Below are 27395 nucleotides of genomic sequence, written 5' to 3'. Positions count from 1 at the left end.
ACCTTAAAGTGAAAGACGTTTGGCCGATAGTTGACTTTTGGGTAAACGGACCTTTTTTGGTATTCTGTCGATTCCGAGGGGTACGAATGATCAATTATGACTTGTTGGGATGTTCAGTTCGATTCCCAAGGCACTCGAAAGCATTTTAGGTTATTAGTTGGAGAGTTGGTCTTTGGCCATTGAGTGTTGACCAGGTCAAATAGACATCCGTTGGGAATTTCGAGACCACGAGTGAGTCTGTAGCGCGTTTTTATCTATGGCTGCATGTCTGGTTTGTATCTGGAAGGCCTCGGGTGATTGTCGGGTTTTGGGAATGAGTTAGTGAAAAGCTAGGAATTTTCTAGTGTCTGGCGTCCGCCGTAGCGGCACCCTATGCGCGGTAGCGGACCAGCCTCGACGAGGCCTGGTCCGCTATGGCGAGTTATGAGGAATCGTGTTGAGTCGCCACAGCAAACGGAGATCCGCTATAGCGAACTCACGGTAGCTTGCTGGCACAGTTCCGCTGTAATGGAAGAGTGACCGCTGCAGCAAACGTCGTGGACCAGATTGCTATTTAATGGTAAGTTAAAACCCTTTATTTCATATCCCTACATTTATTGTTCCTAAGTATCTTTGAGGCGATTTGAGGAGGTTTCAACAAGATTTCATTCATTTACCTTCCATAACCATGAATCTAAGATAGAAAATCTATAGAACTTAAAAGGAAGATGGGTTTTTGATGTTTACTTCATTATTTGAGTTGTAGTCTTTCAAAATGAGATTTGTTGATGGATTTGACTTATCTAAGCATGGAATATCATGAATTAGGAACCAATAGGCTTGAATCTTCCTTTATAGTTGAAGAATTAAAAGATTGAAAGTTAGGGTTTATACCCAAATTGGGGGTTTTTGACTTGATGATGAAATTGACCTATTCTCTGGTTAATGTAGAAATTGGGGAGTAGAATTGAACTTCTAAAACGTTGAGTTACCTATTCCATCTTTGAAATACCCGTTTTATCCTTGTCGGCCCGTTTCCCTTCTTTTACTTAGTTGATTTTGATTTGAACGAATGTATAGCAATATGGGTATCGTAGTTTCTTGTTTCTATGTTAGAATTCGATATTGGATATACATAGAGTACTTGGAGGCTCTCTAAAAAGGCAAGGCAAAGGTTTGATTGTTCGTGGCTCCAGCTCGGCAACTATGTAGGTTACGGCTTACCTTTTTAGTTAGACTCCAATTAGCGAAGCATATGTAGAAGTTAGTTATTGACGGAGAAAGCATGTTAAGCCTTCGGGTATGGAGTTGGGATGAATATACGATTAGGTTGGTATGATTTCTGACTTATGTGGGCTTGTTGCCTTATTGTTGTGATTGGATTTGTCGCCTTATTTGCTAGTTGAGACTTGCTTATGCTTTCATCTCTCTTTATTATGTCGGTTATCATCGGAAGGAGGAAGAATTATGAGATTACGCTTGAATTTGATGTGTGTTTATGATAAGTCACGAATGAGATTCTTATTACGATTATAGTTGATTATGCTATCATGTATGGCATACATACTCATTTCCCCATGATACATTGATGTGAACTTTATAACTTGGTATTGATGATGATAAGTGAGGAAGTGGAACTTTAATTGGTAGTAAAAGATTGAGTTGTGATAAGACACGAATGGGATCTTGATTATGATTTACTGTTGGTAATGATATTATGCAAGACTTGATATAACTTATGGTGTTTATGATCTCCATAGCATATTCATTGGCATTGATTTTATGTGATTCAGCATTCATGCATGCATACATTCATACATGATGGAAATGGTATGAAAATAATTTGATGAGAGAAGTGTGAAATCAGTTTGATAAATTTATAGGATCAGGTTGCATGCCACAACAGATATTTATGGGATCAGGTTGCACGCCACAACGGTACATGGGCGCCTTGGGTCCCCTGCGAGTCATGACTATCGAGACGTGGAGGTACTCCGTCGGTAGCATGTGTGTACGTGCATCGCACACTCATTCATATTACATCCATTCACATCTCTGATTCTGTTTGTTGCATCTGTTATATTGCATAGTGCGTTTTAGCCTTGATTCTTTGGTTGTTAAATTATTTGAGATGTTGCGTGCTTGTTAATCCCTTACCTAGACACTTGATGGATTCGAAGGCTAGAGGTTCCGCCTAGGCTATGACTGTAGACTACTGAGATCTAGTGTGGTTCACATTATTGCAAGACTTACGGGGATGTGCTTAGTGACTGTATTTGGACTGCTTATCTGCTTATCTTTCAGTTTCTTTCTTTTATATATGTCAACTAATTGTTGTCAGCCTATGATGCCTACCAGTACGTGTTGTTTTTACTGATACTACTCTTGCTACATCCTTTTCGGGGTGTAGAGTTGTTCCAGATACTTGAGCGAGATTCAGTTAGCCTTCAAGGATCTCACGGAGTTCATCTAGACTTTTCTGTTAAATTCTCATTCTAAAAAGAAGTTGTATTCAGGTTGTGATTGTAATTTTTATTCAAGTTGTATACTTAGAAGCTTTTGTACTATTCAGATCAGATTCTTTGGGTAGTTTATGTATTTCCACAATTATTACTTTATATGATATTTGAGACTTATTAGCATTTATATTATTCTTTCGCATTGATAGATTATATGTTGGGTAAGGGAAGGGTTCGCCCACTTGGGGGGAATGTGTTGGGTGCCGGCTCGACCCTCATTTTGGGTCGTGACACAAGCAAAAATAAATTTCTATTTTTAATATAATGAAAAAGTAGAAGTAGACGGAGCAAAGAACTTTTCCCCCAAAAATACCAACTAAAAGGAAAGAAAAAAAAACAAGAAGAAAATGAAGAACACGTGATTAGCACGTGGTAAACACCTTTCACTTTCTCCCAAATTCTAATAAGACTCTTACAGATTATAAAGGAAAGAAGAAAAAGACGCAAATTCTTAAAATCTTCCTTCAAGATTCTAAATATGTTTCATAGTGGAAGTTACATATCAATAAAAACAAAGAATGAAAATTGCCCTCTGAAACTTGGGGATTTGCTTGGATGGTCCGATCACATGGCGTCTACTCAACAAACAAGCATTCCTTTGTCTCCTGACCGTGGTAATCTCTCCAATTTCCCAATTTTGCCATCAAAACTCTTCTTTTTCTTTGTTTTTTCGTCTTTTTTTGTTGTGAATTTTGTTGGGTTTCTTTGAGTTTTTGTTATCTCGGGTGTTACCTTCTTCATTTTTATGACATTGGGTTTTAATTTTCATGATTTCTTGTGGTTTGTAGTACTTTCTTGTTTTGGGGGGCACCTTGTATGTTCAAATTAGTCCCGTTTGTGAGTTTCTAGTTGTTTGCATTTTTGACGAAAGTAACTTTTTTCTCAAAAAAGGCCCACTAAAAAGGAAAGAAGAAAATGAAGAACACGTGATTAGCACGTGGTAAGAAAATGAAGAACACGTGGTAAGCACATTCTGTTTTTTCAAATTCTAATCAGATTCTTACAGATTAAAAAAAAAAAAACAGATTCTTATTGAGACAATCTTCATTCAAGATTCTATGTACCGGTTCAGTAAATAGCGAAAGTGACATATGAAGAGAAACAAAGAATGAAAAATATTTCCCTCTGAAACTTGGGGATCTGCTTGAATGGTCCAACTTCTTCTTCTTCTTCTTCTTCTTCTTCTTTTGTTTTCACCCTTTTTCTGTTGTGGATTTTCCTGGGTTTATTTGGGTTTGATATCTCGGGTGTTAACTTTTCCATTTTGAGAAATTAGATTTTAATTTTCATGCTTCCTTAGGGTCTAGTACTTTTTTGGGGGCTTCTTGTATGGACAATTTTTTTGTGGCAAGTTTAATTAGAAGAAGCCACATAAATGTATGTTTAATAAACACACTTTAACTATAGATAAAGTATTTGATGAAAAATAACTTCAATTCAGATGTCTAAGTGAAAATTATTGGCAAGCCCCAGTTATGTGTTATGCCTAACATTTAACCTTTTTCACAAAACGATCCACTAAAAAGGAAAGAAAAACAAGAAAAAGAAAAGGACGAACGAGTCACGTGAGCAACATTGGTAAGCACCGTTCTTTTTATTCAACTTTTAATTAGATTCTTACTGAGACAATCTTCTTTCAAGATTCCATGTACAATGCAAATAAATAGTGAACATTACATATCAATAGAAGTAAAGAATGAATATTTTCCTCTGAGACTTCTTGATCTGCTTGAATGCTCTGATAACATGGTATCTACTCAACATTCCTTTGCCTCCTAATCCTGATAATTTTATCGCATTCTCCCTTCTTATCATTTAAATTTATGATTTTAGCGATAAGAATAATTCTTTCTATTTGTTTTCATCTTTTTTTTTTTTTGTGAGAATATTTTTGGGATTATTTGAGGTATTATATCTTAGGCGTTACATCCTCCATTTTGATGAAATTAGATTTTAATTTTTATGCTTTCTTAGATTTTCTGGTACTTTTTGTGAGAACAGTTTGTATGTGCAAATTTTCTAGTGACATTAGTCTTGAAGGTTTTGCATCAATCAGACATAAACAAGTTTAATCAGAAGAAATCACATTAATCGTATATTTAAGAAGCACAATTTAAATACAAATAAAATATTTAATAAAAAATAACTTCAATTAAAATGTTTAATATAATGAACAAGTAAAAGTGAATCGTTGTGCAACTAAAGTGAAGAAAAAAAATAAAGAAGAAAATGAAGAGAGATTCACGTGACTAGCACATGCATCCCTTTTTCCAAATTCCAACCAGATTCTTAGGGGGAACAATCTTTCTTTTCAAGATTCTTAAAAACATACAGTTTCAATAAATAGCGAAGGCGTTACATAATATATAGTATATGTCAAGAAAACCAAACAAAGAATGAAAAATATTTGCCTGTGAAAACTTGGGGATCTTGCTTGGATGGTCGGATCAAATGGCGTGTACTCAACAAACAAGCATTCCTTTGCCTCCTGACCCTGGTATTCCCCGTCAAAACTCCTTCTTTTTCTTTGTTTTCATCCTTTTCTTTTCTGGGTTTCTTTGGGTTTTTGATATCTTGGGTGTTGATGGAATTGGGTTTTTATTTTCATGCTTTCTTGGGGTTTCTAGTACTAGTTTTGGGGTGTGTAAATTTTCTGGTGGCACTAATCTTGAAGGTTTTGCATCAATCAGATATGGGCAAGTCCAAATTTCCTATGTTTTACGTCCTGTTATAGCCCTATAGGTCCATTAGTACATTGATTAATCATTGGACTTTCTATTTGTATGTGTTCTTGTTTGTTATCTTGGATGTTACATTCTCCATTTTGATGAAATTCGGTTTTTAATTTTCATGCTTTCTTCGGGTTACTAGTACTTTTTTTGTATGTGCAATTTTTCTGGTGGCATTACTCTTGAATATTGCTTGTCCAAATTTGCATGTTGAGCCATGAATATTTGCATGTTGCTTCATAGCTAACTATGGCATGTTGTATTTGACCTAAAATTTTTTGTCATAAGGAAAAGAAATAATAAAGAAGGATGTAAATGAAAACAGCCTCTCTACCTGTTAGGTAGGGGTAAGGTCTGCGTACATCCTACCCTCCCCAGGCCCCACTTTGTGGATTACACTAAGTATGTTGTTGTTGTTGTAAATGAAGACTGAAAGTTCTTTGATGTCGGTCTTCATAGGGGACAAAATCCAAGGGGAAGACGAGGCACATTTTTCTTCAGTTCCAATCCATGTTGTTACTAATCCATCTGAACTACCTGTTGAATTCTTGGAGCCTTCTCCTGAGACGCAACTGGTTATTGGTTTTGATTGTGAGGGTGTTGATCTTTGTCGCCATGGGACTCTCTGTATTATGCAGGTAAATCCACAATCTGAATGTATATCATGTCATTCTGCCTTAAAATTTCAAATTATTTAAGTTGAAGTATGGTGTTACATGGCCTGCAATAATGAAATATTTTGAGGTTAGTGAATAGTGGTCCATACAGCTCTAGATTAATGAAAATGTTAATCCAATTTGATGGTCATGCTTTTCATGGACCCCCGTAAGCCTTTGAAGTTATGAGCTTGTAATGTAGAGTTTTCAGATTTGATGTGTTTTGCTCAAAAGTTTCAGTTTACCTAACGCGGTAATCCTAGTTTGGGAGGGATGATTAGGGGACTTTTCTTTTGGTGAAGTATCTTTTAATGCTCTATTTTTGCAACTTGATGAACTAGGGCATAATTAAGATGGTTCTCCCAGAAAATATTTACTTTTCTACCATATCCACATCATGTGCTCCCTAGATCATCAGGTTTAAGACTAAAAGCTACACCTGCTTGCCTTTTTACGAGGTATATGTTTTTGAATTGTTGAAGTGTGTGACTATCTCATGTAAAAATTTAAGGAGAGCACACCTTTATTTACTTAATTATGTCTTCAGCCAAACCTTCTCATGTGCGGGCATGATTCTTTTTTGTGGTGAGTGGCGGCGAGACTCGAACCTAAGATCTTCGTCGCCTCTAATACCATGTTAAAGTATGTGACCATCTAATTTAAAAGCTTAAATTGTTAGAGAGAGTACAATTTATTTACTTAATTATGTCTTTGACATTTATATTCTCCAAATGTATCTTTTTCTGCTGACCATCCGCAGTAGCCTTAGATGTCCCAATTGACTAGTGGAGTATTTGAAATGCTGAAAACTGGCATGTGGCATCAGAGAACCTCATACATTCTCTAACATGTCATGATACACACGGGCAATGTAATTAAGGTTTTCACTGTTAGTAGCATATGAAAGTCTGTTTTGGCTGTTTGCATCTGTGATCTTCTGTGTTTGGGAGAATTTATGTTTGATCGAGGAGGAAGACAACAGGTGAATTGGAAGAGAAGTATGAGAATAGACATCTTCAACATGTTCAACATTGAGATATCATAGCTAGTTCTGTTGGATCTTCTTCCTTTCTTTTGTCACTCATTTTACCAGCAATGAATGAAGATCCAATGGTAGACTGAAGAATAAGCAGTTGAAAAATGTGACGGAAGAGAGATCATGGAGGAAATTTTTAGGCAAGGAAGGAGAGAGGGATATAACTATTTTTAGACAACAATCCTCAGCTTTGACAAATGGGGTGATCTGGAGAGTGTTGGTGGGGTTAGAGAAGCCTTAAAAAGCGTATTTGATATGATAAAGCTTTTATCATAGCTATTTTTAGGCTTTACCTTTTTTTTTATTTAAGGAAGAGAATATCACTAAAAGGCATCAAGAAGATGCAGTGAGTACAAAAGAGTGCGATAATAGCTCCAATACAGAAAATCTAAGCTAAGATCAGGGAGCTAACAAAATCCAGAAAGTAGTCAGCACTAGATAGTTCCAACTAAATAAGTTCATTAAACAACTACCTTTAAGGAAAATGTTGGAGTTGATCAGCCATAAAAACACCTTCGGTTTCTTTCTTTCCAAATGCACCAAAAACTAACTGCTGGTATCATCAGAAATTCCAGTTTCTTTTTCTTTTCTAGAAAATCTTGCTACATCGAAAATTATGACAAAAAGTAGGTTCGAGGAAATTTTTAGTGAATGAAGGAAAGAGGAATATGGATATTTTGAAAAGTCAATCCTCAACTTACATGAGTGTGATGGAGTGTGAAGTGCTAGGGTTAGAATACCTACATGCCTTAAAAAGTGTAAGTTGATGCTATTAAGAATATATACAGCCAGTTTTGCAATGATCTGACTTTCTTTTTAGGCTTTCTTATTCTAAATTTGAAAAAATCTCGCGATGTGGTGGCAGCATGTATTTCTTTTTAAAAAAGAATGATTTGATCATATCCCTTTCTGCTCTTATTCCTTGTTTCCTTTTTCTCTTGCTGCTTTTGTAGTCCCTGCATTCCCAATGTTTTTTATGTTTTTATATAAGTTCCAACTGTTCCAGAATCCAAATGCAGCTAACTTCTGCTACTTTTTGGTTTGTTTCAATTGATTTGACCCCTCTTTAACTGTCTTCAAGATTTCAAAATAAATTTATGGTAATACCACTATTTATTGGTTGATAGGCAATACTGTCTATTTTCTAACATTGATGTGATGTGATATCTTCTCAACATAGTACCCAACTTCCATACGAAGTCAAAGCTATTGACACACATACCTCAAACTAACTACAACAGGGTAATATAAAAAAACTCTTTCTAAATCTTCATATTAGTCAAATTGGGTCGTCTAGATTGGGGTAAGAGTTTTGGGAGTTATCAAAAGTAATTTTAAATGTGCCTTGTGCTAAATTTAATCCTTGTGCTTGTATCCTTGCCTTCAAAACATTGATTCTCAAATAGTTGGCCTCCGAATCATAATATTCAGTTTCTTCTTTATTGTCTGGTGAATTGAAGGCTTCACCATCCATAAGGAGCTTCTAAGGCTGTGGCATATTCAGATTTGCCATTAAATTTGTCTGCTTGTTTCAGATCAAAACAAAAAAGTGATATTTGCAGCCTAACCTAGTATTCATAATGCTTCCAGTTGATAAACTTTTGTTTGTACAGCTCGCCTTTCCTGATGCAATATATTTGGTTGACGCTATTCAAGGTGGAGAGACTGTTATCCAAGCCTGTAAGCCTGCACTTGAGTCTAATTACATCACAAAAGTTATTCATGATTGCAAACGAGATAGTGAGGTCTCTTATTGATTTCTTCTCTTTTTAAATTCTTTGTATTGTGAAGCTTTGTTGCATGTTTAATTTACTTCTTCATTCTTCTTTCAGGCATTGTATTTTCAGTTCGGCATAAAGTTGCACAATGTTGTGGATACACAGGCAAGAATTCTCACTTGAAGTTGTCTCAGTATACTTAATTTGCACATGCCTTTAGTTTAAGATGTGTTATGATAATAGTTGAAATGTATGAAGCTGGAGCAGTTTGTTAAAAGAAAGTCATGTTAAAACTAGAGTTGATACAGCTATTAGTAGTATATGTTATAAACAATAGATTAATAGCTAAGATGTCTATAGATAGACATGTTTATTGAAAGACAAACTAGAGTTAATAATAGTATTGGTCGTTTGAATAGTTTGAATTTCGTACATAGACAAGTTTGTTGCTCCGGGGAGTGGTTAAGCAATTTTGAGCGGACGATCAAAGAGTAGGTCACATGATTTGTGAAGGAGGAATTATTGAATGTTGTGTTTGCTGCTACAGTTTAGCTAGAATAATTAGTTGTTTAGTTTTAGACTCCGTCTACTACTTTGTTTAAATTTAAACTTATCTTAGAGATATTTCAGTTTGACTATTTATTCTGCAGATTTTCAGCAGGTTTTTATGTTTTCAAGTGGCTATTTAAAATGCTATGGTTAATTAAAAATTTAGGAGAAAATTGTAATCATATTTTCAACCTCCTTGTCGCTCCATCTTTTAAAGAACCCAACAGTGATATCAGAGCCTCAGTTTCTATTATAGGATCTGTGAGTTCACTCAAAAAGAACCATTTGAAACTATTTTTCAACATGGCAAGCAACAGTCTCTCCTCAAATGCCCCACAAGCCTTCATCGGTGAAAACTATCAAATTTGATCTGTGAAATGAAGTCTGGTTTTGAAGCCTATGATCTATAGGAAGTTGTGATGGAAGATAGACCCTTAATTCCACCACCCCCCTGCAATTTCTCGATAATCAAGCACAAACAAAAAACACAAATTAAGGAGGAACAATGTTCTAGATTGAAGCAATTAAAGCAAAGGAGTTTTAAATATTGCATTAGCTGTTATAGTTTTGCTACAATAACTAGTTGTTAAACTTTAATTTTTTTTTAGATATTTTTGGTTGTTGAGATATTTTAGTTTGAATATTTATTCTCAGATTTGCTACAGGCTTTCTGCTTATAAGTGACTGTTTTAAAGCCCTATGGTTAATAAATTTTTATTCCCTCCGATTCACTTTGTGTTTTAGTTTGACTAGGCACGGAGTCTAACTGTCTAAGAAAGCAATGGAGACTTTTGAATCTTGTGGTCTTAAACTAAAGATGTGTATAATGTACCAAAATGCCCTTTGAATCTTATGGTCTTAAATATGGCATGCGGGATTGTTGAAATTAAAGAGTTACTAAATATAGAAAGTGACATTGTTCTGGAAAATACTAAAAAGGAAAGTAAGACACATAAATTGAAACAAAAGGATTAAGACAAAATTTGAATCATATTTTCAACCTACCTCCTTGCTGCTCCATTTTTTTTTTTACGAAACCCAACATACCAGGCCGCTTTATGGGGGACCTTTTTAATTTTCGTTACTGCCTTACTGCCAAGTATTGGTGAAGGGTAAAAGTAATACTCTTGCATTTTCAGTCCATTCAATTACATTTGGTTTGTACCTATTCACCACATGGGTCCTTCCTTTAGTTTTCTTTCCTCGACCTCTTCTGACTGTCAATGATCATTCTTTAGATTCTTCACGGTAGTTTCTTCTTCCCAACTGGTTGGTGATGAAGTTAACAATTGTGATTACATGTTATGGATTGAATAGACTGATTCGAAAACATATTAGAGATTAAGTGAGTCACATCCTTCATCGTTTGTTCTCTATCTTTCTGTTTTTATTTCCCAGAATATGTTCCTTTGCATGTCCGATTGTCTGTTCTTTCTATAAATTTGACATTGATTATGGTAGCTGATTATAGCTAGGGTTTATTTACCTTGAAGTGATAAATGGAGAGTAGTATGGTTGTGACCAGTTTGATACCTTGGATAATTAATGTTTATACTCTCTCCTAAAGCAGATTGCATATTCTTTGATCAATGAACAAGAAGGACAAGCACGGGTCCCAGATGACTACATATCATTTGTTGGTCTACTTGCTGACCCACGTTATTGTGGTATTGATCTTTCTTCTGTTTTAAATCTTTTACTTGCTTACGTGTGCCTTGAACTTTCACAACCTTGTTCTGTTGATCCTGCTAGATAGATATGAGCTTGAAAGCAAGGATGAATGAAGCCTAACATCTAGTGGAAACTATCATGTATATGAATGCATTTTTCTATAAAATTAGATAACAAGTTCCAAGGGAGAAATAATAACCTCATTAAGATCTGAAATTATCACAATTTCCATGCTGGCTTCTAAACCTAATGAGTTCTATCAACTGGAGCTTGTACTCAAGTTGTTTGGCATCCCTTAACACTATGCCGGTGTGGCTTTATTGCTTATGAACTTTTTCGTTCAATGTTTTTTGGACTCTTTCTTTTCATATTTTTACAGTTTTGAATCTTTCACTTTCTCTGCCCTTCGTTCAAATTGCTGTCACCTACGAGCCCGAAGATCTTGATATTTTGGCCCTGATCTCTAGCATTTCAGATCTTTTAAGTTGGTGTTTTCTAAGGATTCGAGTAAAGGATTGGTCTGCAGGGGTGATGAGTATTCTATGTTCTTTTGGCTTGGTGGGGGCCTGATGGAAGGCATAACGAGTAATAAATCTATAATAAAAAGAATTTTAGTAATCTGATAGTTTTCTTAGTTGTAGATTATCTGGAATAGATTTGGTGGACTAAGGGATTTGCGTATAACACAGTTCGGCAAACTACCTCTAATCATTTTGGCACTGTCATAATACATTTCTAATTTATTTGCGGATAGTAGGCTGCAGTTTTACTCTTAACAGGAGAGGCAGTCATTTCTTTGTATCTTATGGTTGAAATGTAATTTCTCATCTTGATTGATCAAAAGTGTATTTGCTACTGATCAAAATAAGACCGAAGTGTCTCAAATAACTGCCAGGATTTGGTTTATTATTAGCAACTTTCTTAGAAAAGCATAGATGAGTTAATCTAAAGTTCAAAAGCCTTGTTAAAGAATATTAGAGCAAGAGTTATCTTGGCCCTTGTGACAGCTATATAAATGCTCTTTATGTTTTACTTTCTATCTGGGAGTTGCTGGAATACTCTTAGGGGTAGTTTGATTGGTGGGCTAAGGGATTATAATCCCGGAATAAACGGTGGGATATTCTGTCCCATATTTGGTACAATTTTTTATTCTGGGACTAGCAATGCCAGGATTGTTTATACTACATTTGTGGTATACTTTTATACCACACTTTATGTGGAATAATGATCACCAGGATTACTACTCCTGGGATAAAATAGTGTCACACTGTTACTCGGACTCTTCAAAAATGTCGACGGGTGCGTGTGGGATCCTTCAAAAGTAGTGTGTTTTTGGAGGATCCGACACGGGTGCGGCAGCAATTTCGGAGAGTCCGAGCAACTTAAATCAACAAAGTGACACTTGTCCTTCTCCAAAGCTTTTCTCCCAAAGTATTTTTAGAAAGAGTTAAAATTTAAAATAAAAGTTTATCCAATTTATCCAGTTTTAAACAATACACTAGTTTTATATTATACCTCGTATATCGTATTTTTAGTCCAATGAACCAAATACCTACCAATAAAAGTATATCCACTAAATAATCCCGTCATTATTTAATCTCTGTATTATAATCCCCTCAAAATAATTGTTCCCATACTGGTTGTTCCTGGTTGTTCACTGTTCAAGAATTCTTGTTTAGACAATTCAGACCATCCATACATAGTCTTTTAATCTAAGATTGAAATTCTTCCATATTTTATTGCTAAAATAACTTGTTCACAGACCAAACAAACCTTTACTCTTCGTGTTCTTTATACCCACCCAGCCACCCTAAAGGAACTGCAAGGGTTGGAACAGTTTGAGTTTGGTGCAGTATTTAGTGTTCTCTTGTGTTTGTGTGTTGAACTTAGTGCTTCTCTACTCCGGTTTAAGTTTTGAGCCGATGCAGATTTGGAATTTGTGGGAACTAAACATCTTCTTGCTTGTTGGACAGGAATATCTTATGATGAGAAAGAAGAAGTTAGAGTTCTTCTAAGACAGGTGAGTTAAAATTTTGCTTGCACTTCAGCAAAGAAAAGCTGTTTTCTTGGATTAAATTATGTCCATATGTAGCTATATGTACATTGATTTGTTTACGGATATGTATACGTGACCGGTACGGGTACATGCAGTTCTTTTGCTAATTTTTAGTGTATTTTGAAGAATTTACATGAAGTATTATCCATAACCAAATCACACCCCTTCAACACGGGTATGTCAAAGGAAAAAGATGGACCCATTTCTCGTAGTTAGAGACCTTAATATGTGTACTTCAGCCTCTAAAGGTAAGATGGGGGGCTTTTTCAACATTTTGCTCCTCAATTGGAGAGCCAACTACTAAACTGGAAGGAAAGGAAATAAACACCCCAAGCTTGTCTCCTTTTATCCTAAGCAAATAATGGGAGATGTGTCCTTTCACATGTTGAGTAGTAAGATTTTGCTACTATAGGTCCTAGCCAGGAGAGAAGGTTCCATGTTTTCCTCTGATTTGTGATCTCTCTTTCCTGGTCAAAGTTTTTATGGCTAAAAGATGGAAGAATCTTTCTCATGTTGTCTGAATTCCCTTTTCTTATTCTAGGAAAGCCATCATTTGTCTCAGCTATGTTTTTCTCGTTTCATCCAGTAGCATTATGTAAGTGTTAAATAGTAGCACATACAAGAAATTCTGATGAGAGAGATAAATAGTGGAAGGTCAACTGCGAGATGATGAATTATTTGTCAAAGCCTGTTTCCCTCCCACCCACCCCCACCCCATCCCCCCCGCGAATATAGATGTTTTTGTAGTTTTCAGTCACTAAATCTACTTAAAGTTTCTATGGTTAATTATGTCTTTCACATCTGCAGGACCCAAAGTATTGGACATATAGACCATTGTCTGAACAGATGATCCGTGCTGCTGCAGATGATGTCCGATTTCTTCTTTATATATACCATAAGATGGTGCAAAAGTTGTGTGAAAAGTCCTTATGGCGCCTAGCTGTCCGTGGTGCCCTCTATTGTCGCTGTTTCTGCATCAATGACAATCATTTTGCAGACTGGCCGCCTCTACCTCCAATTCCAGGTTTATTTCTACCCCGTCTCTCTCAGTATTAACTGGTGTTGTTTGATTCTTACATGTAAATTCGGGCATATGTAGATTTGAATGGCTTTTTATATTCGGCAGTACAATATTTTTCTTTGGCTATGAGACGTAAGTTCAAATAAGGAATGGATGGAAAGAATATCTGTTAGCTTTACATGGTTCAACCCTAAGCTTGCTGTAAATGTGTAAAGCATTTATGGTTTATCTCATGGAAATGATTTCATCTTTTAGGCAGTGTTATCAAAAGCGAAAAGTGCGAAAAAAGCTCTTAGGTCAGCTGGGGCTTTAAGCGCGAAGCGCATATAAAGCGTGGGCTTTAATGAAAAAAAGCGCAATGGTACAAAAATACAAATATATATATATATTTAGTCCAAGATTAATAATAATAAGCATGAATAACAAATATATGGACAAAGAAATTGTAAAAATATTAAGATAAAGTGAAATATCAATCATCTAGTGTCACCTCCTCAAGAGAGGCTCATTGGCAAGGAAAAGTATGTCTTAGAGCCTTGATGACGACACTGAAGCGCACATAAAGCGAGGCGAAGCGCTCAACATGTTTTGAGCCTCGCTTCAGGGCTTAAGTGCGCCTTTGATAACACTGCTTTTAAGCAAATAGGTATATAGGAGTAAATGTATTTTGAACCGCTAGTTTAGAGAAGCCCCAGTTTGCGCTTTTTTTTTTTTTTTTTTTTTTTTGATAAGGTAAAATTTGAAGCCCCAGTTTGTCTTAAGAAGATGATTTATTCAGTATTGGAATGAAGTGGGCCTGAATAGAGTGGAATGGATATGAAGGATTTATATGGACGACTTCAACTAATTTGGAACTGAGGCCTATTTGATTGATTGAAGCATATAGGCAGCTATAGCAAGCATGCTGGTAAAAGTTTGATTGGTTCCACTGAGCCATAAATTTAGTAAGTAGTACCTTTTCAAGAAGCACACTTCTAAAATTGTCTAGTCCTGAGATAAGGAGGTTAAAGTTGTGATTTCAGATATCGGTAAGAAAATTTAACTTGATAAAGCAATGAATTATGTCTCACAGGTTTTGTTCAGTTCTAAAACCATGCAGATGTTTGTTTTATATGACCAGCGCAGACATACATCCAAATATGCTGCTCTGGCGTGTAGAACTCAGACTTAAGAGATCATGTCCCAGATGAAAGTCCTAAGCTTGTACATTTAGGCATAGTACTAATATTAGGTGGGTTGTGATTGCAGAAAATATTGCTTCTGCTGATGAAAGTATCCATGAGGAAGAAATCTTGTCTGTTCTTGATGTCCCCCCGGGGAAAATGGGACGTGTTATTGGCAGAAAGGGAGCTTCTATATTGTCGATAAAGGAGTCATGCAAGTATGTTTCTTTACTTCAGCTTTTAATGTGTGCCTTATTGTCTGTTGGATGGTAAAAACTCTCCTTTTTTCCAAACATTATTTAAATGTTCAGCTTCTGGGCTTAAACAGCAAAGATAACATGATCCCGTTTGTTCCAATGCACAATTTCCTCTTTTATTCTAGATCCCATGAAGTATCGAACAAATGCATCTTGATTCTTGTGTAAAGAGAATGGGAAAGAGAGGGTAAGAGTGCAAAACAATTAAAATGAGCATTTCAAACGTGTTGCCCGACTTTTTCTCAAGGTCTAAAAATAAACCTGAGATTAGTTTCATTAAAATGATGACAGCGCTGTGTATCTACTGATTTTATCTAGTAGCTTATCACCCGACGTTAGCTGCTTTAACCTAGTGTTTTGTCTTTGCTTGTATGTATGTATAGGTTTATTAGTAATGAAGTATTGATGTTTGGTACTTTGATATTCTTTTCATTTGCAGTGCTGAAATATTCATAGGAGGTGCTAAAGGTCCTCCTGATAAGGTTAGTGCTATATTGTGAAAGATTGAATGCTATTGTACCTCTTGAAATTGTCCTTGCACCAATAATGTTTACATGGTACGCATGTTATTTTTCCTTTTGATAACTAACATAAACAAGACATGCAACCAAGTTTTACTTTGTACCTTTTGAAATCCTCAGGTGGTTGGTTGCCTGTATCCTTTCTTTTTGTGTGTGTCCCTCGTCGTATTTTCATGATTTAAACATCTTAGATGCAAAATTGCAAATAGTTGAGTTTCCCACCTTAACTACTGTTTCTGCAATGTTGTTGACTAAATTTAATTGCTTTGAGTTGTTCATTTATATGGTATTGAACGGTTACTTTTGGCCTAAGGGAAGGTCTTTTAAGTACCAATACCAAGAAAATAAACAGGTCAAGTTTTCTTCTTCTCAAAAGCAGTTCCAACTGCAGTCCCAGTGTACTCGTGTAGTTGGTCTCACCTAAGATTGCTTTGTTGCAGGTTTTCATCATTGGACCAGTGAAGCAAGCAAGAAAAGCCGAAGCCATTCTAAGGGGAAAACTGCTAGATTTCTGATCAGGAGTTCATGCAGGACTTATATTGTATCTTTAGACTAAGAAAAAGAAAAGGCAAAACACATACCGGCTCTCGTACTTTGTATCATAAATAAGAAGTTTGTGTGGCTACAATGTAAGATTTGATTTGCTCACCAGTGACAGTTTTTCAGCTACTAGACTGCGAATATTGAGGAAATGGAAAGGATGAAATAAGAAATTTTAGTGATGCTCTTAATCTTGAAGTTCATTTAAATTACTAAAGCATTGGAAATTGTTCCAAATTCACTTCGATGACGAAAACAATTCTTGGATATTTCATCTACAGCTATTAATCACAGCTTTCGCAAAACTTTCAATCCAACACTGAAAGGTTATAATGAAAGCAGTCGAACAAAGATTGGCGCTCATTAATATAGGAGCAATCAGTATCAATAAATTGACATGACTATCACACTCTCACAGGTTCAACAAGTGTGCGCAATCACATACCCTAATGGCAACAAGCTGCCCTAGAGTTTGCTGTTTATTGATGTATATATGACAAAAACTTCAAGATATGATTTGAAAATTGGATACAAGAAAGCTCCTCAGAGTAGAAAAATAGAAGAAGCTGCATGGTACTTCAAATAGTGACTGGTTACCCAATATTTGGTCACTTCCCTAATTTACACAATCACACTGTTGCTCTCCAATCGTCAAAGCTCACAATTGAATATCTTGAGTGAAACTGAGCGACCTAATATGTGTTGCAAGGGCAATTAAAGCAATTATTCACTTCTGAAAGCTGCCAAACTGATAGTTTTGTGTGTTGAGACTTGAAAATATGTCATCTCCAGCTGTTGCTGCTGATGGAAAACCGGATTTGCCATGCCCGATTCCTTGACCCATTGCTCTGCTAGTGTAAAAAGAAGTTGGCCCTTTTTCTCTCTCATCTGATCCATCAGTCAATCCTCCCACGATGCCAACATCTGCCAGGTTGACCTTTTTGGCTGCAAGTTAGGGGAAAAGAGTTAAAGTTCAACTTTCCGTAATACCACTTATGGGTAATTTTTGTCATTCAAATTGTTAAATCTTTCCAACATGTGCACATGTATGGTCAAACCATCAAATATTAGGCACAATCGGCTAAAATTCACGTAGTTGATAAGGATCTGCTCTCAGCAGGGACGGCTGAACCATCTTTTGAGCAAAAGTGAGTTGGGAAACAAGACAAAAAGAACAGTTCTGCATTGCTAAAATTTGCAATTAGGCTGGCCTCGTAATCGGCATTGTTAAGTATCCAATCAATGACTCAAAATGTTGCTAATCTGACTAAGCCCACCAGGTCACTGAAAGTTGCACCAAGATCATCCAACCCGACTCATTCATTAAGTGTATGCTGAAATCAAATAGGGCATACCAGGATGCAGTTTTTTCTAAGGGTAGTTTTCAGAAGAATATCCAGTAACTGTAAGACTAATTCAACTTAATGCATGACACCTCCAGAATCAACGTTTGATGAAAAAACAGCACACGTCACTAAATATGAATAGCAACAGCACACATGATAATCAACATTAAACAGAAATGTAAGTGATGTTACCCAGCACTCAGAACTTACGTGCACTTATATTCAGATCAATCAGCCCACGGCTCAACGAATCAGCCCATATTCCAGATCTGACTTGAAATGTATCCTTCTTCGGTGGTGTTTTAGCTTCAACAGACGATTTGCTGACTTTGTCACGAGCCTCATGACTCCCACCATTGGTAGCATTTTCATCGTGCATAGGTGCAGGTTTATGAGAAACAAATGAACCAAAAGGGTCAGAGTTATCAAAAGTATTTAGTGGAACTGAAGCAAATGGATCAACAATGTTAATATTCATCTGGTCTGGTTTTGAGGATCTGTTATCAGACTGTATAACTGGATCCGGGGCAGCAAAAAAATCTATTGTTGAAGCTGCAACTGAAGAGGCAGGCTGGGTGGCAAACAGATCCACACCCTTCTGCAGAAAAGATAAATGGCTACTTTATAACTAACCAACCAATATTCAGAGTAAGATTTTTAACAGGGTGATGGATGGATTCTTACTGGAGTTTGGGAAGTTACACCCGTTTCAGTTTGTGGTTTTGCTGATACAAAGGTGGCATCAGAAAATAAATCACCCTCTGATCGAACACTTTGGGAAGTTACACCCGTTTCACTTTTTGGTTTTGCTGATACAAAAGCGGCATCAGCAAATAAATCAACCTCTGATGGATCAGTGTTCACTGTAGATGTAGCAGTTGGAGCAGGTGTTGGTGCATCCAATAGGTCACCAAGCAAATTTTGCTCAAATAGATTTACTTGGTTAGAATTCCCTGCAGAAGGTTCTGTTTGACAGCCAAAATAACTTGGTAAATTTCGAAACAAACAAATAGAAATCAAGCTGTAAGTTGCATTCTATATTGGATTAGGACCTCAATGGTTTCCTTTTTAGCACACATATGTGCTCTCATTCAATGTGCGCTATTACCCCTCTCCCATCCCCCCACCCAAGAGATTTATGACGCAAATTTTACTTTTGGCACCCAAAAGGCCTGCACTTCTGCACAATAATCTAATGTAAAGATAGATGTCTCCTATATCAAATAGATGTCTTAAAAAATGAATAATAGTTTTGTAGTTTTCTTAGACCAGTATATTAATATGCTCTAATTCCTTGATCATTGTATCCGGTAAAATAGGACAGTCAGGTAAGACAACTTGTTTGACTTTTATCATTTGGCCAACCAACACACTTATAAATTTTACTTGACTCAAAAAGAACCTAAATTTTGATTTAGCACACGACTCCTGCCACTACCTTCAATAGCATAATTTGTTGACACCCATCCCCATGCTTGGGCAAAGTTACAGAAGTTATTTGGCCCGTATCTTTGGATCTGTAACTTACAGATAAATATTGGTACATAAAACATGTTATAGGAAACTTTGCACAAGGAGGTCCCACTCCTATAAAAAAACAAAATAGAAGACTGCAAACTGAACCTCTTCGAAACCTCAACAGATACTTACTAGAACTCGAAGTACCCCGAGGATCAAAATCGTCAAAATCTTCCTCGTAATCGGTTGACGGTACAGTTGAGCTCTGTGAAGGACGTGAAGATTTTTCAGGCTCACCTACCTTCTTTATCGTCTTTGATCCACTAGCAGAAACAGTTTCTTGAACTTTGCTGCAGATGTCATCAAGTTCAGCAAAGAGAGACACATGTTAAAACATGCAAGAAAACTACCCATTCATGAAAAAACAGCTTATTTAAAGTTTTGAACTTAATTCAACACAGCGCTAAATTTTATCTATGATATATATTAAGGGGGAAACTAAAGTTCAAACAAGCTCATTATTGCAGCTTAAAGTATGAGGGCAGGAAAAAAACACACTTTAAATGAAAGGACAGAAAAAGCACAAATTTGAGAGCCAGTGTAGACCACGGAGCAACCTATTTAAACAATCAAAAGCCCAGTTCAGAAGAAAATGAAAAAATAGAGAAATTTCTTCTTTTTTTTCAAATCAAAGAAATTATTAAAAGAACTTCCCTACATTTTCTCTCTTATTCATCTTTCTTTTCTCTACTCTATTCACGTCCTCTCTGCTGTTACCTTTCTCTTGTGCCTTTTGTCACTTTCTCTTTTTAACTTTCTTTCTACTTCAGCTCAGCTTTCTCATTCTATGGACAACAGACTCCTATCACTCTACTCTCTGTAATCTTTTTGGTTATATCGATTAAAAAAAAATTAGTTTATCACTAAATCAGTGCTAGTACAATTTGCAAAGATAGGAATCCTTAAAAAAAAAAAAAAAAAAAAAAAGGAATCCCTTCTATACAACTTCCTATCCCTGTAGCAAGCCTATGAAATCCACCATGCTAATTTCATCTTCAACATCCTGTAGATTCCACCAACAACAACAAGCCCAGTATAATCCCACCATGTGAGGTCTGGGGAGGGTAGAGTGTACGCAGACCTAACCCCCACCTTGAAAGGTAGGGCGGCTGTTTCCGAAAGACCCTCGGCTCAAGAGAGGAGAACAAGAGAGGAAAAACAAGCCAAAAGTGATAACCATCTATACTTAATCTTACGCACGTTATTAGCTTTCTCTTCAAAACATCTTGCATTTCTTTCTTTCCACAACACCCAGCAAACACAAGCCGAAATTGTTTTCCAAGTCTTCCTGACAGGTTTCCTAATTCCTTCAGTACTCTAGCTGGACAGTCGCTCCCTCACTGAATGAGGCGTGGTGAATGGTATCTTGAATAAGTTAAAAAACAACGACCATAACTGACTTGCCACAGAGCAATATAGAAAGAGATGGCTGCAATTTTCCCCTTCACTGTTACACATAACTACTACATAATGACAAACCTCTTTTCTGTAGATTGATTGTCAGGCATGCCTCATGAGTAACCAACCCCATAAAGCAACAAACTTTGTAAGGAGCCTTGGACTTCCACAAGTGCTACTATGGCCAACTAAAAGGACTTCCCCCCTCACAACTAGTTGTTTTGTAGCATGAATTAACTAGAAAATTCCATTTGTTTGCCTAGTCTCAGAGGGTACTGTCAGGTGCCTCGACATTTAGAGCCACTTTGTCCAAATCTTCTAACAAAGAGCCACTCTATGTATCTCCCAATCGGAGCAATTCCTTCTAAAGCTAATGCACAAGCTGCTACCATTCCAACGGTCTGAGACCAAGCTATCTGTTAGTGGTAAATCCATATAAGTCCTGATATTTTATTTTCAGTGGTGTGACCTATCCAAGCATCTTGCCAAAACCTGTCTCCCATTCCCCACTTTAATCCTTATGTTGCCGTAAGCTACAAATATGTTTCCAAAGGCCTACTCCATGGGAAGTATTAACTGGACCCGTGTAACAAAGACTTTGTTCCTTGTATTTGTCTGAGTTCATCCTTCTCCACAAGCTTCCCACTTCTTTACGATATCTCCACAACCACTTCATCAGTAGGCTATTGTTGTGTGTTTTCAAGCTTCTGATGCCTAGACCACCCCTTCTTTTATCTTCCAAAACCGTGCCCCACCTTACCATGTGGAAGGCCCTCCTATACTTATTTATTACCTTCCCAACAAAAGTTCCTCCTAATCTTGTCTATCTACTCTCTCTAATCTTACAAGATCACCACATCACTGCACAGACTGTTCATTCTACATCAACCCTCACACACCAGAGACAACAAACACATAATCCTACTATTTGTCTCGCCAACAAATAAGAATGCAGATGATAGTCAAGAAAAGTTCTAGATATGATATCTAACAAATCCTTAAGCTGGCGGATCTTAGCAATTAAAAAGAAAAGGGGCAGCCCAGTGCACTAAGCTCCCGCTATGCGCGGGGTCCGGGGAAGGGCCGGACCACAAGGGTCAATTAATTGATATTAATTATAGACGATTTTAGGCCTAAACATTGGCGATGAAACTTTTCCAACGCATCTGCATTTCCAGAAAGAAGTGAGGAAAAATCAAAGAAGTTCACAGGCGTCAGTAGTTCCCTCATCAATCAAAATCAAATTCCTGAAGATGGAGCAAATGCTAACCAAAACATAAAAACATCAATGTGCAAAGAGCCTACATTATGTGGACTCATCTAAAAGCATTAAATCTTCTTGTAACAGTAACTCATGTGTGAATCTGTTACGGACAATCTCACTATAGTTGGTTTTAAATTTTTCAATGTAGCTAAAAGGATCCATAAGATTCGTCTATAATTTCTTAGTGTAGTTTAAAAGGATTCATCAGAAGCACTTATCCTTATCCCCCAACCCTCCCCCGGCTCCCCAAAAAAATACAGCACCCTTCACGCCTGTTTGAAATGGGTCCTTCAAGGCAAAAATAGAGAAGTGATAACATAGATAACTTCCTTTTTCTAGAACAAGCAGAAGATAGAGCAAAAGTTTGTGCTAGCAACATGAACATCTGGGAAGATAATAACATATATCCTCATTTTTTCCATTTTTCTGGTATATATGTTCCATTCTTCTGCAATAAGCTTTGAAAGAGTATGTTAGTTGAATGGTTATGCATCACTAGATAAAAGGTTCAGGAATTACATAAAAGCATGAACTGTCCTAGACCACAAACCCCAAATGTGAGTCTTTTTCATGCAAAAACCTCAAGGTTAAACAGCTACCGTATAAAGGCAGTGGAGAATAAGAGCCCGTTTGGATTGGCTTATAAGTTGCTTATAAGCTGTTTTCAGCTTTTTTGAGTGTTTGGCTGGCCAGCTTAAAGTCATTTTGTGCTTAAAATAAGCTCAAAAAAATAATTGGGCCCATTTGACTTAGTTTATCTAAAGCAGCTTATAAGCTGAAAACAGCTTATAAGCCAAAAAAAATAAGTTAGACTACCCTAACTTATTTTTTTTAGCTTATAAGCTGCAAACAGCTTATAGGCATAAGCCCATCCAAACAGGCTCTAAAGGAAGTCAGCAACACTTATTTAACAAAAATAAATGATCAAATAAATAAGTTAATGTAGCCGGGTGCACAGACCTGCCATAGCGAGAAGATCCCTTCTTTGACTTATAAGTACTTTGATCAACCTTATGTTCATCATATCGATTCTTTTCATTATAACTATCCTTAAATGAATCACCATCACTTTTATTTCCAAAACCTCCATATCGCTCACTACTCTGAAAGCCTCCACTGCTACTAAAAGAGGCAGAGCTTGCCTTATATGTCATTCCCGAAGATGATACCCCAACGTACCTAAAAGGAAACATCTGATATCATCAGCATGTAATTATGCAATTAAAGTTTTCAGGGACTCTTGAGTAATCAAAAGTAAAGTCAGAGCTTAAAAATTACTTACTTCTCACGATTTGCAGCAGCTTTACTCCTAACCTCTTGTATCTTCTCTTTGTTATTCAATAGTGCCACAATATTTTCTGCCTTCTTCCTCACATTAATTCCCAAATCCTTACCACTTGGCTCAACGTACTCGAAACTTGTGAGAGACTTGAGTAGAAAATTGAAATGATAAATGCATAAGATATAAAAAGTACCATACTTGTTTCGTAAAACTAGAGCTCTATGTTTAAGTAATGACGAATGAAGAAAAGAAAATTGACACAATAACATGAAAGTACGTACAGAGATCTGATAGGTATGTTCTATAATGTCATCTACTGCACGGTCAGCTCCGTGCGCCACCAAGTACTCTATAACAGCCAACGACTGGTACAAAAATTAATTCCATAACTATTTAAATAAGAGATTGTTTGAAAAGTTAATAGAATAAAAACTCGAAAAGAGACAACAAAGTTGACCACTGGAAGCTTAACTCTTTGCTATCTTTTTGTATTGTTTGAAGTGCTGAAGTTTTTATTCTCTTAGCTATGAAAGTTGATGCCATAAAAAGTACAGTTCCTACCTTATAGACAAAACGCCAGCTCTTTCCAGTTTCAGTCAATCTTGTCCAGAGCACATTCATGACCATCTGACACTCGGAGCTGCAAAATACCTAATAGATCAACCAGCTGAAGAAAAGACTCAAACAAATAATTACTCAACTGAATCCAGAAAATATAATGGATAAGTCATACAATTTTTTTGTGGCCTGTGCTATCTCAGCCAAAGCAGTACCATGAGGGCCCCAGGGCTCATCTTCAGTAGCATCCAATACCTAGTACCATGTTGAGCTAATCACATCATCATTCAAACCAATGGAAGGAAATGAATAGAAGAGAGTCCTAAGGGTGTGTTCGGTATGAAGGAAAATGTCTTCTTGGAAAACGTTTTTCAAGAAAATAAGTGGGTTTCTTACTTATTTTCTTGTGTTCAGAACGTAAGCAAAAAATATTATCCTAAAAGCATTTGTATATAATCTAGAAAAATACTATGGGCGGTGGAGGTGGGGATGGGGGCTACGGGCTTGGGGGTAAAGATGAGGTGTGTCGGAGGGTGGAGAGGACAAATTCAATGTGGATGCCATTTGTGGAACTTGTTTTCCTTACTATCACTAGGGAAGTCATTTTCCTCTTAAGGAACTTGTTTTCCTAGAGAAAATATTCTCCAAAAATTTTGAGCAACCGAACATGGAAAAATCGGATAACATTTTCCAGAAAATATTTTCCTCCATATACCGAATACACCCCAAGTCCTAACATCCCTATGCATCTCCTTTCATATAAAAAGCCTAACTTAAGGATAATCACCAGCCTATGCGTAGACCAAAAAATAATCCTGAACTATTTAAAGTTAAAACGTATCGTAAAGAGCATAGCCATGCCGATGCTTTCATGAATACATTTAGCCTACACTAAACTTCATTTTTAGGGGCCCAACACGTCGTCAATTATGTAGGTGGTTAAGATAATTAGCAAACAGCAGATAGAAATCTGAGCCGCAATAAGGACAGAGATCAGAAATTGAAAGATCCGGCCAAATAAGATGTTGATAGCATTGTAATGTTATTTCCATGGTCCAACCCCATAGGGTTCTCTATGTGTTCTTCTATACATTTTCTACTCAACAAAGGCGACACAATTTTACTTCAGAAAATCTAGTGTACTCACTACAATCAGAAATTTTCATTTCATCCGGGAAAAAGCCATCTTTTTCTCAACAATGTCTTTGTCATTTGATCGAATATCGTTCCGCTAGATTTAGTAATAATTCAAAGGTCCTTAGCTTGAGCAAGTAGTTCATTAACTTAATTAATCAGTCATTAATCTACAACATCAAGGAATAAATACTGTATACTCACAATGAGCTATAAAATAAAAAAGTTTACCTTCTGCTCGATCTCAGGTACTTTCAACACTTTCAAATTCACCTCCCTCTTACTGCAAAAATCCCAGTAAAAATTAGTAATGCATAAAACAATTACTCCCTCCGTCTTACTTTCCTTTTTAGTCTGTCATGTCCCAAAAAGAGTGTTTCTTTCTATATTTAATAAGTTGACGATCCAAACATCTTACGTGGCAAGTTTAAAATCACAAGATTCAAACGACATGTATATACATCTTTAATTTAGGACTTCTTTATTTCTTAAACTCCGTTCACAGATGAGTAAATTAAAGCTAATCTTAATTGAAAAAGATTAAAAGATGATACAAATTTAGAGATTTAAGCAAAAGATGATAAATTGAGAGCTTACATTTCGCGGACCGTTTGATCGAAGACCTTCATGAAATCCATGGCTGGGATCTGATCTTTTACTTGTTTTTAAGGGAAATTGGGATCTGAAAGGAATGAGGATGAGATCTCTCTCTCTCTCTCTCTCTGAAAAAAGGATGAGATGAGATCTCTCTCAAAAGTGTAGCTTTGCCAAGAGCTACACAAATAGCAGCAAAAAGCATACAACTCTGTTTTTTTTTTTTAAATAAAATAAGGGAGAAGAACAAAACCGACACTCGTAATTATGTTCCTTCTTTATGACTACCTCTTTCCATTTTATGAGTTACCAAAATAAAAACAAGTACTAATTACTTTACTTCTTTCACGTTATTAAAGAAATAATTATTGTGAGACAATTTTTTGAGCTAGATTGACTATTGATTAGAATAAGAGGAATTAGTACTCACCAATTTCCTTATCTTTTTTTCTTTCTTTCTGTCCTCTGTTTTTCTGTTTAATTTACAAGTTGTGATAAGTTGGAAATTAGTGCTACTGTTTTGAACAATTTTATGAACAACACAAGCTGTTATTACATTTTACCGGATTCATCTTTTATCCATCAAGTAATCTAATTATGTGCTTTAGTATTTTGTTACCATTTTTATATCGATGCTACAAAAAAAAAAGAGTTCAGTGATTAAAAAATGAGAGGGATAGATTTCTGATATTTGGCACAAATATCTATATTTAGCATCATTTTACCTCTCGTTCTTAGTTCTTTAATCGCGTTATCTATGATGGAATCGTTGTATTCGAGCTTATGTTGGTATGTTTTGTGTGTTTAGATATAACGAGGACAATTGACGAAAAACCGAGCAATTTTGGTAGATTTTGGAGGCAGTTTCATTTGTACAAGGTGACGAGAGGATCGCACAACACTTAGAGGATTTTTTGGGAAACTGAAGGACCTCAAGCGTTAGACCCGCCTCGCGGGAGGGGTAGGCTCGTGTTGGTCACACGTCGCGCCCCCATCACAGAAGAATCGACTCTCTGAACTTTGCAAATCAAAGTCTACATAACACACCCGCGTTGGACCCGTGATGCGGGTGTTGCCCAGTTTTTCCCGTTTCGATCGGGATTTAGTCTACTTATTTTAGTTTTAACCCTAGACTATAAACAGACGTGTTATTTATTGTAAACGACCTGCTGGGATATCCATAAGACTTGTACGCCATCGTCCCTATTTCTCTCTCTTAAGTTTTATTTTATTTTCATTATTCAATCCTTGATTACTCATGAATGTTCTTCATCTCAAATCATGAGTAGCTAAACTTCTTTATTCTAGGGTTCTGGCAAAGACATGATATTTGGTTTGGCGACAATTTATATCGGTTAAATTTTCATATTTTGGCTTGCTTATTTCTTCTTGTGCTTAATTGTTTAATTACTTGATCACTAATTAGACACTATCTGTAGTGTGTGAATTGAACTAGGGATAGGAAATTTGCATACGTAATAAGAATAAATAGGGCTTGTTCGATATAATCATTTCGCTAATGAGAATAGGAATATACCCTTTAGCCTTGCTTAGTTAAATACGGAGATGTAAATGCGTTCTTGTTACTTTCTGGCAACGATAGGGATATAGGCGTTAGAGTAGCATCTACAGGCTTGTGAGCAATTCGGAAGATACTCATAAAGTTGCAATTAACCCGTCAACCAGTAACCCAGGAAATAAGATAGGTAGAATTGTCAGAAGACTAATTGGATTGTCGAAAGCCATGCCCCTGAAGCTTTCTCTCATCTGATAAACCTTACAGTCTTCGTCACAATTGTCTCAGTCACAAAATACTCATATTGATTTGTTTACTTTTAGTCATAGTTTAGTTACAACAAACTCCTTGATTTTTACCTCTTGAATAG

At 36.4% G+C, this 27395-nt stretch overlaps 2 protein-coding genes across 5 annotated transcripts; one reads left to right on the top strand and one right to left on the bottom strand.

Annotated features, from left to right (window-relative positions):
• The first annotated feature begins 3051 nt into the window (after nucleotides 1-3051).
• On the top strand, nucleotides 3052-16606 carry LOC132635861 (uncharacterized). 2 transcript variants are annotated; one of them, XM_060352444.1, is made up of 10 exons: nucleotides 3052-3112; nucleotides 5687-5865; nucleotides 8533-8664; nucleotides 8752-8802; nucleotides 10757-10853; nucleotides 12831-12877; nucleotides 13721-13937; nucleotides 15183-15315; nucleotides 15794-15836; nucleotides 16316-16606. In XM_060352444.1, exons 1-10 carry the CDS (start codon nucleotides 3067-3069, stop codon nucleotides 16388-16390), a joined length of 1020 nt encoding a protein of 339 aa, XP_060208427.1. In that variant the 5' UTR covers nucleotides 3052-3066; the 3' UTR covers nucleotides 16391-16606. The 2 variants fall into 2 exon arrangements, with proteins under 2 accessions (XP_060208427.1, XP_060208428.1); XM_060352445.1 differs by lacking the exon at nucleotides 3052-3112 and adding an exon at nucleotides 4810-4995.
• Nucleotides 16607-16784: 178 nt separating this feature from the next.
• Nucleotides 16785-25817, bottom strand: LOC132635860 (clathrin interactor EPSIN 1-like). Of its 3 annotated transcripts, none has more exons than XM_060352442.1 (11): nucleotides 25513-25817; nucleotides 25147-25198; nucleotides 23957-24036; nucleotides 23785-23863; nucleotides 23505-23588; nucleotides 23224-23369; nucleotides 22902-23120; nucleotides 19412-19569; nucleotides 18446-18714; nucleotides 17972-18359; nucleotides 16785-17360 (listed from the first exon to the last, which is right to left on the bottom strand). In XM_060352442.1, exons 1-11 carry the CDS (start codon nucleotides 25551-25553, stop codon nucleotides 17143-17145), a joined length of 1734 nt encoding a protein of 577 aa, XP_060208425.1. In that variant the 5' UTR covers nucleotides 25554-25817; the 3' UTR covers nucleotides 16785-17142. The 3 variants fall into 3 exon arrangements, with proteins under 3 accessions (XP_060208425.1, XP_060208424.1, XP_060208426.1); XM_060352441.1 differs by having other exon boundaries at nucleotides 18446-18726; nucleotides 25513-25809; XM_060352443.1 differs by lacking the exon at nucleotides 23505-23588 and having other exon boundaries at nucleotides 18446-18726; nucleotides 25513-25814.
• Between the last annotated feature and the right edge of the window lie 1578 nt (nucleotides 25818-27395).

This window comes from Lycium barbarum, chromosome 4 (genome assembly GCF_019175385.1).
Source record: "Lycium barbarum isolate Lr01 chromosome 4, ASM1917538v2, whole genome shotgun sequence".
Classification (NCBI taxonomy): Eukaryota; Viridiplantae; Streptophyta; class Magnoliopsida; order Solanales; family Solanaceae; genus Lycium; species Lycium barbarum.
This window is presented reverse-complemented; position numbering and strand designations above follow the sequence as displayed.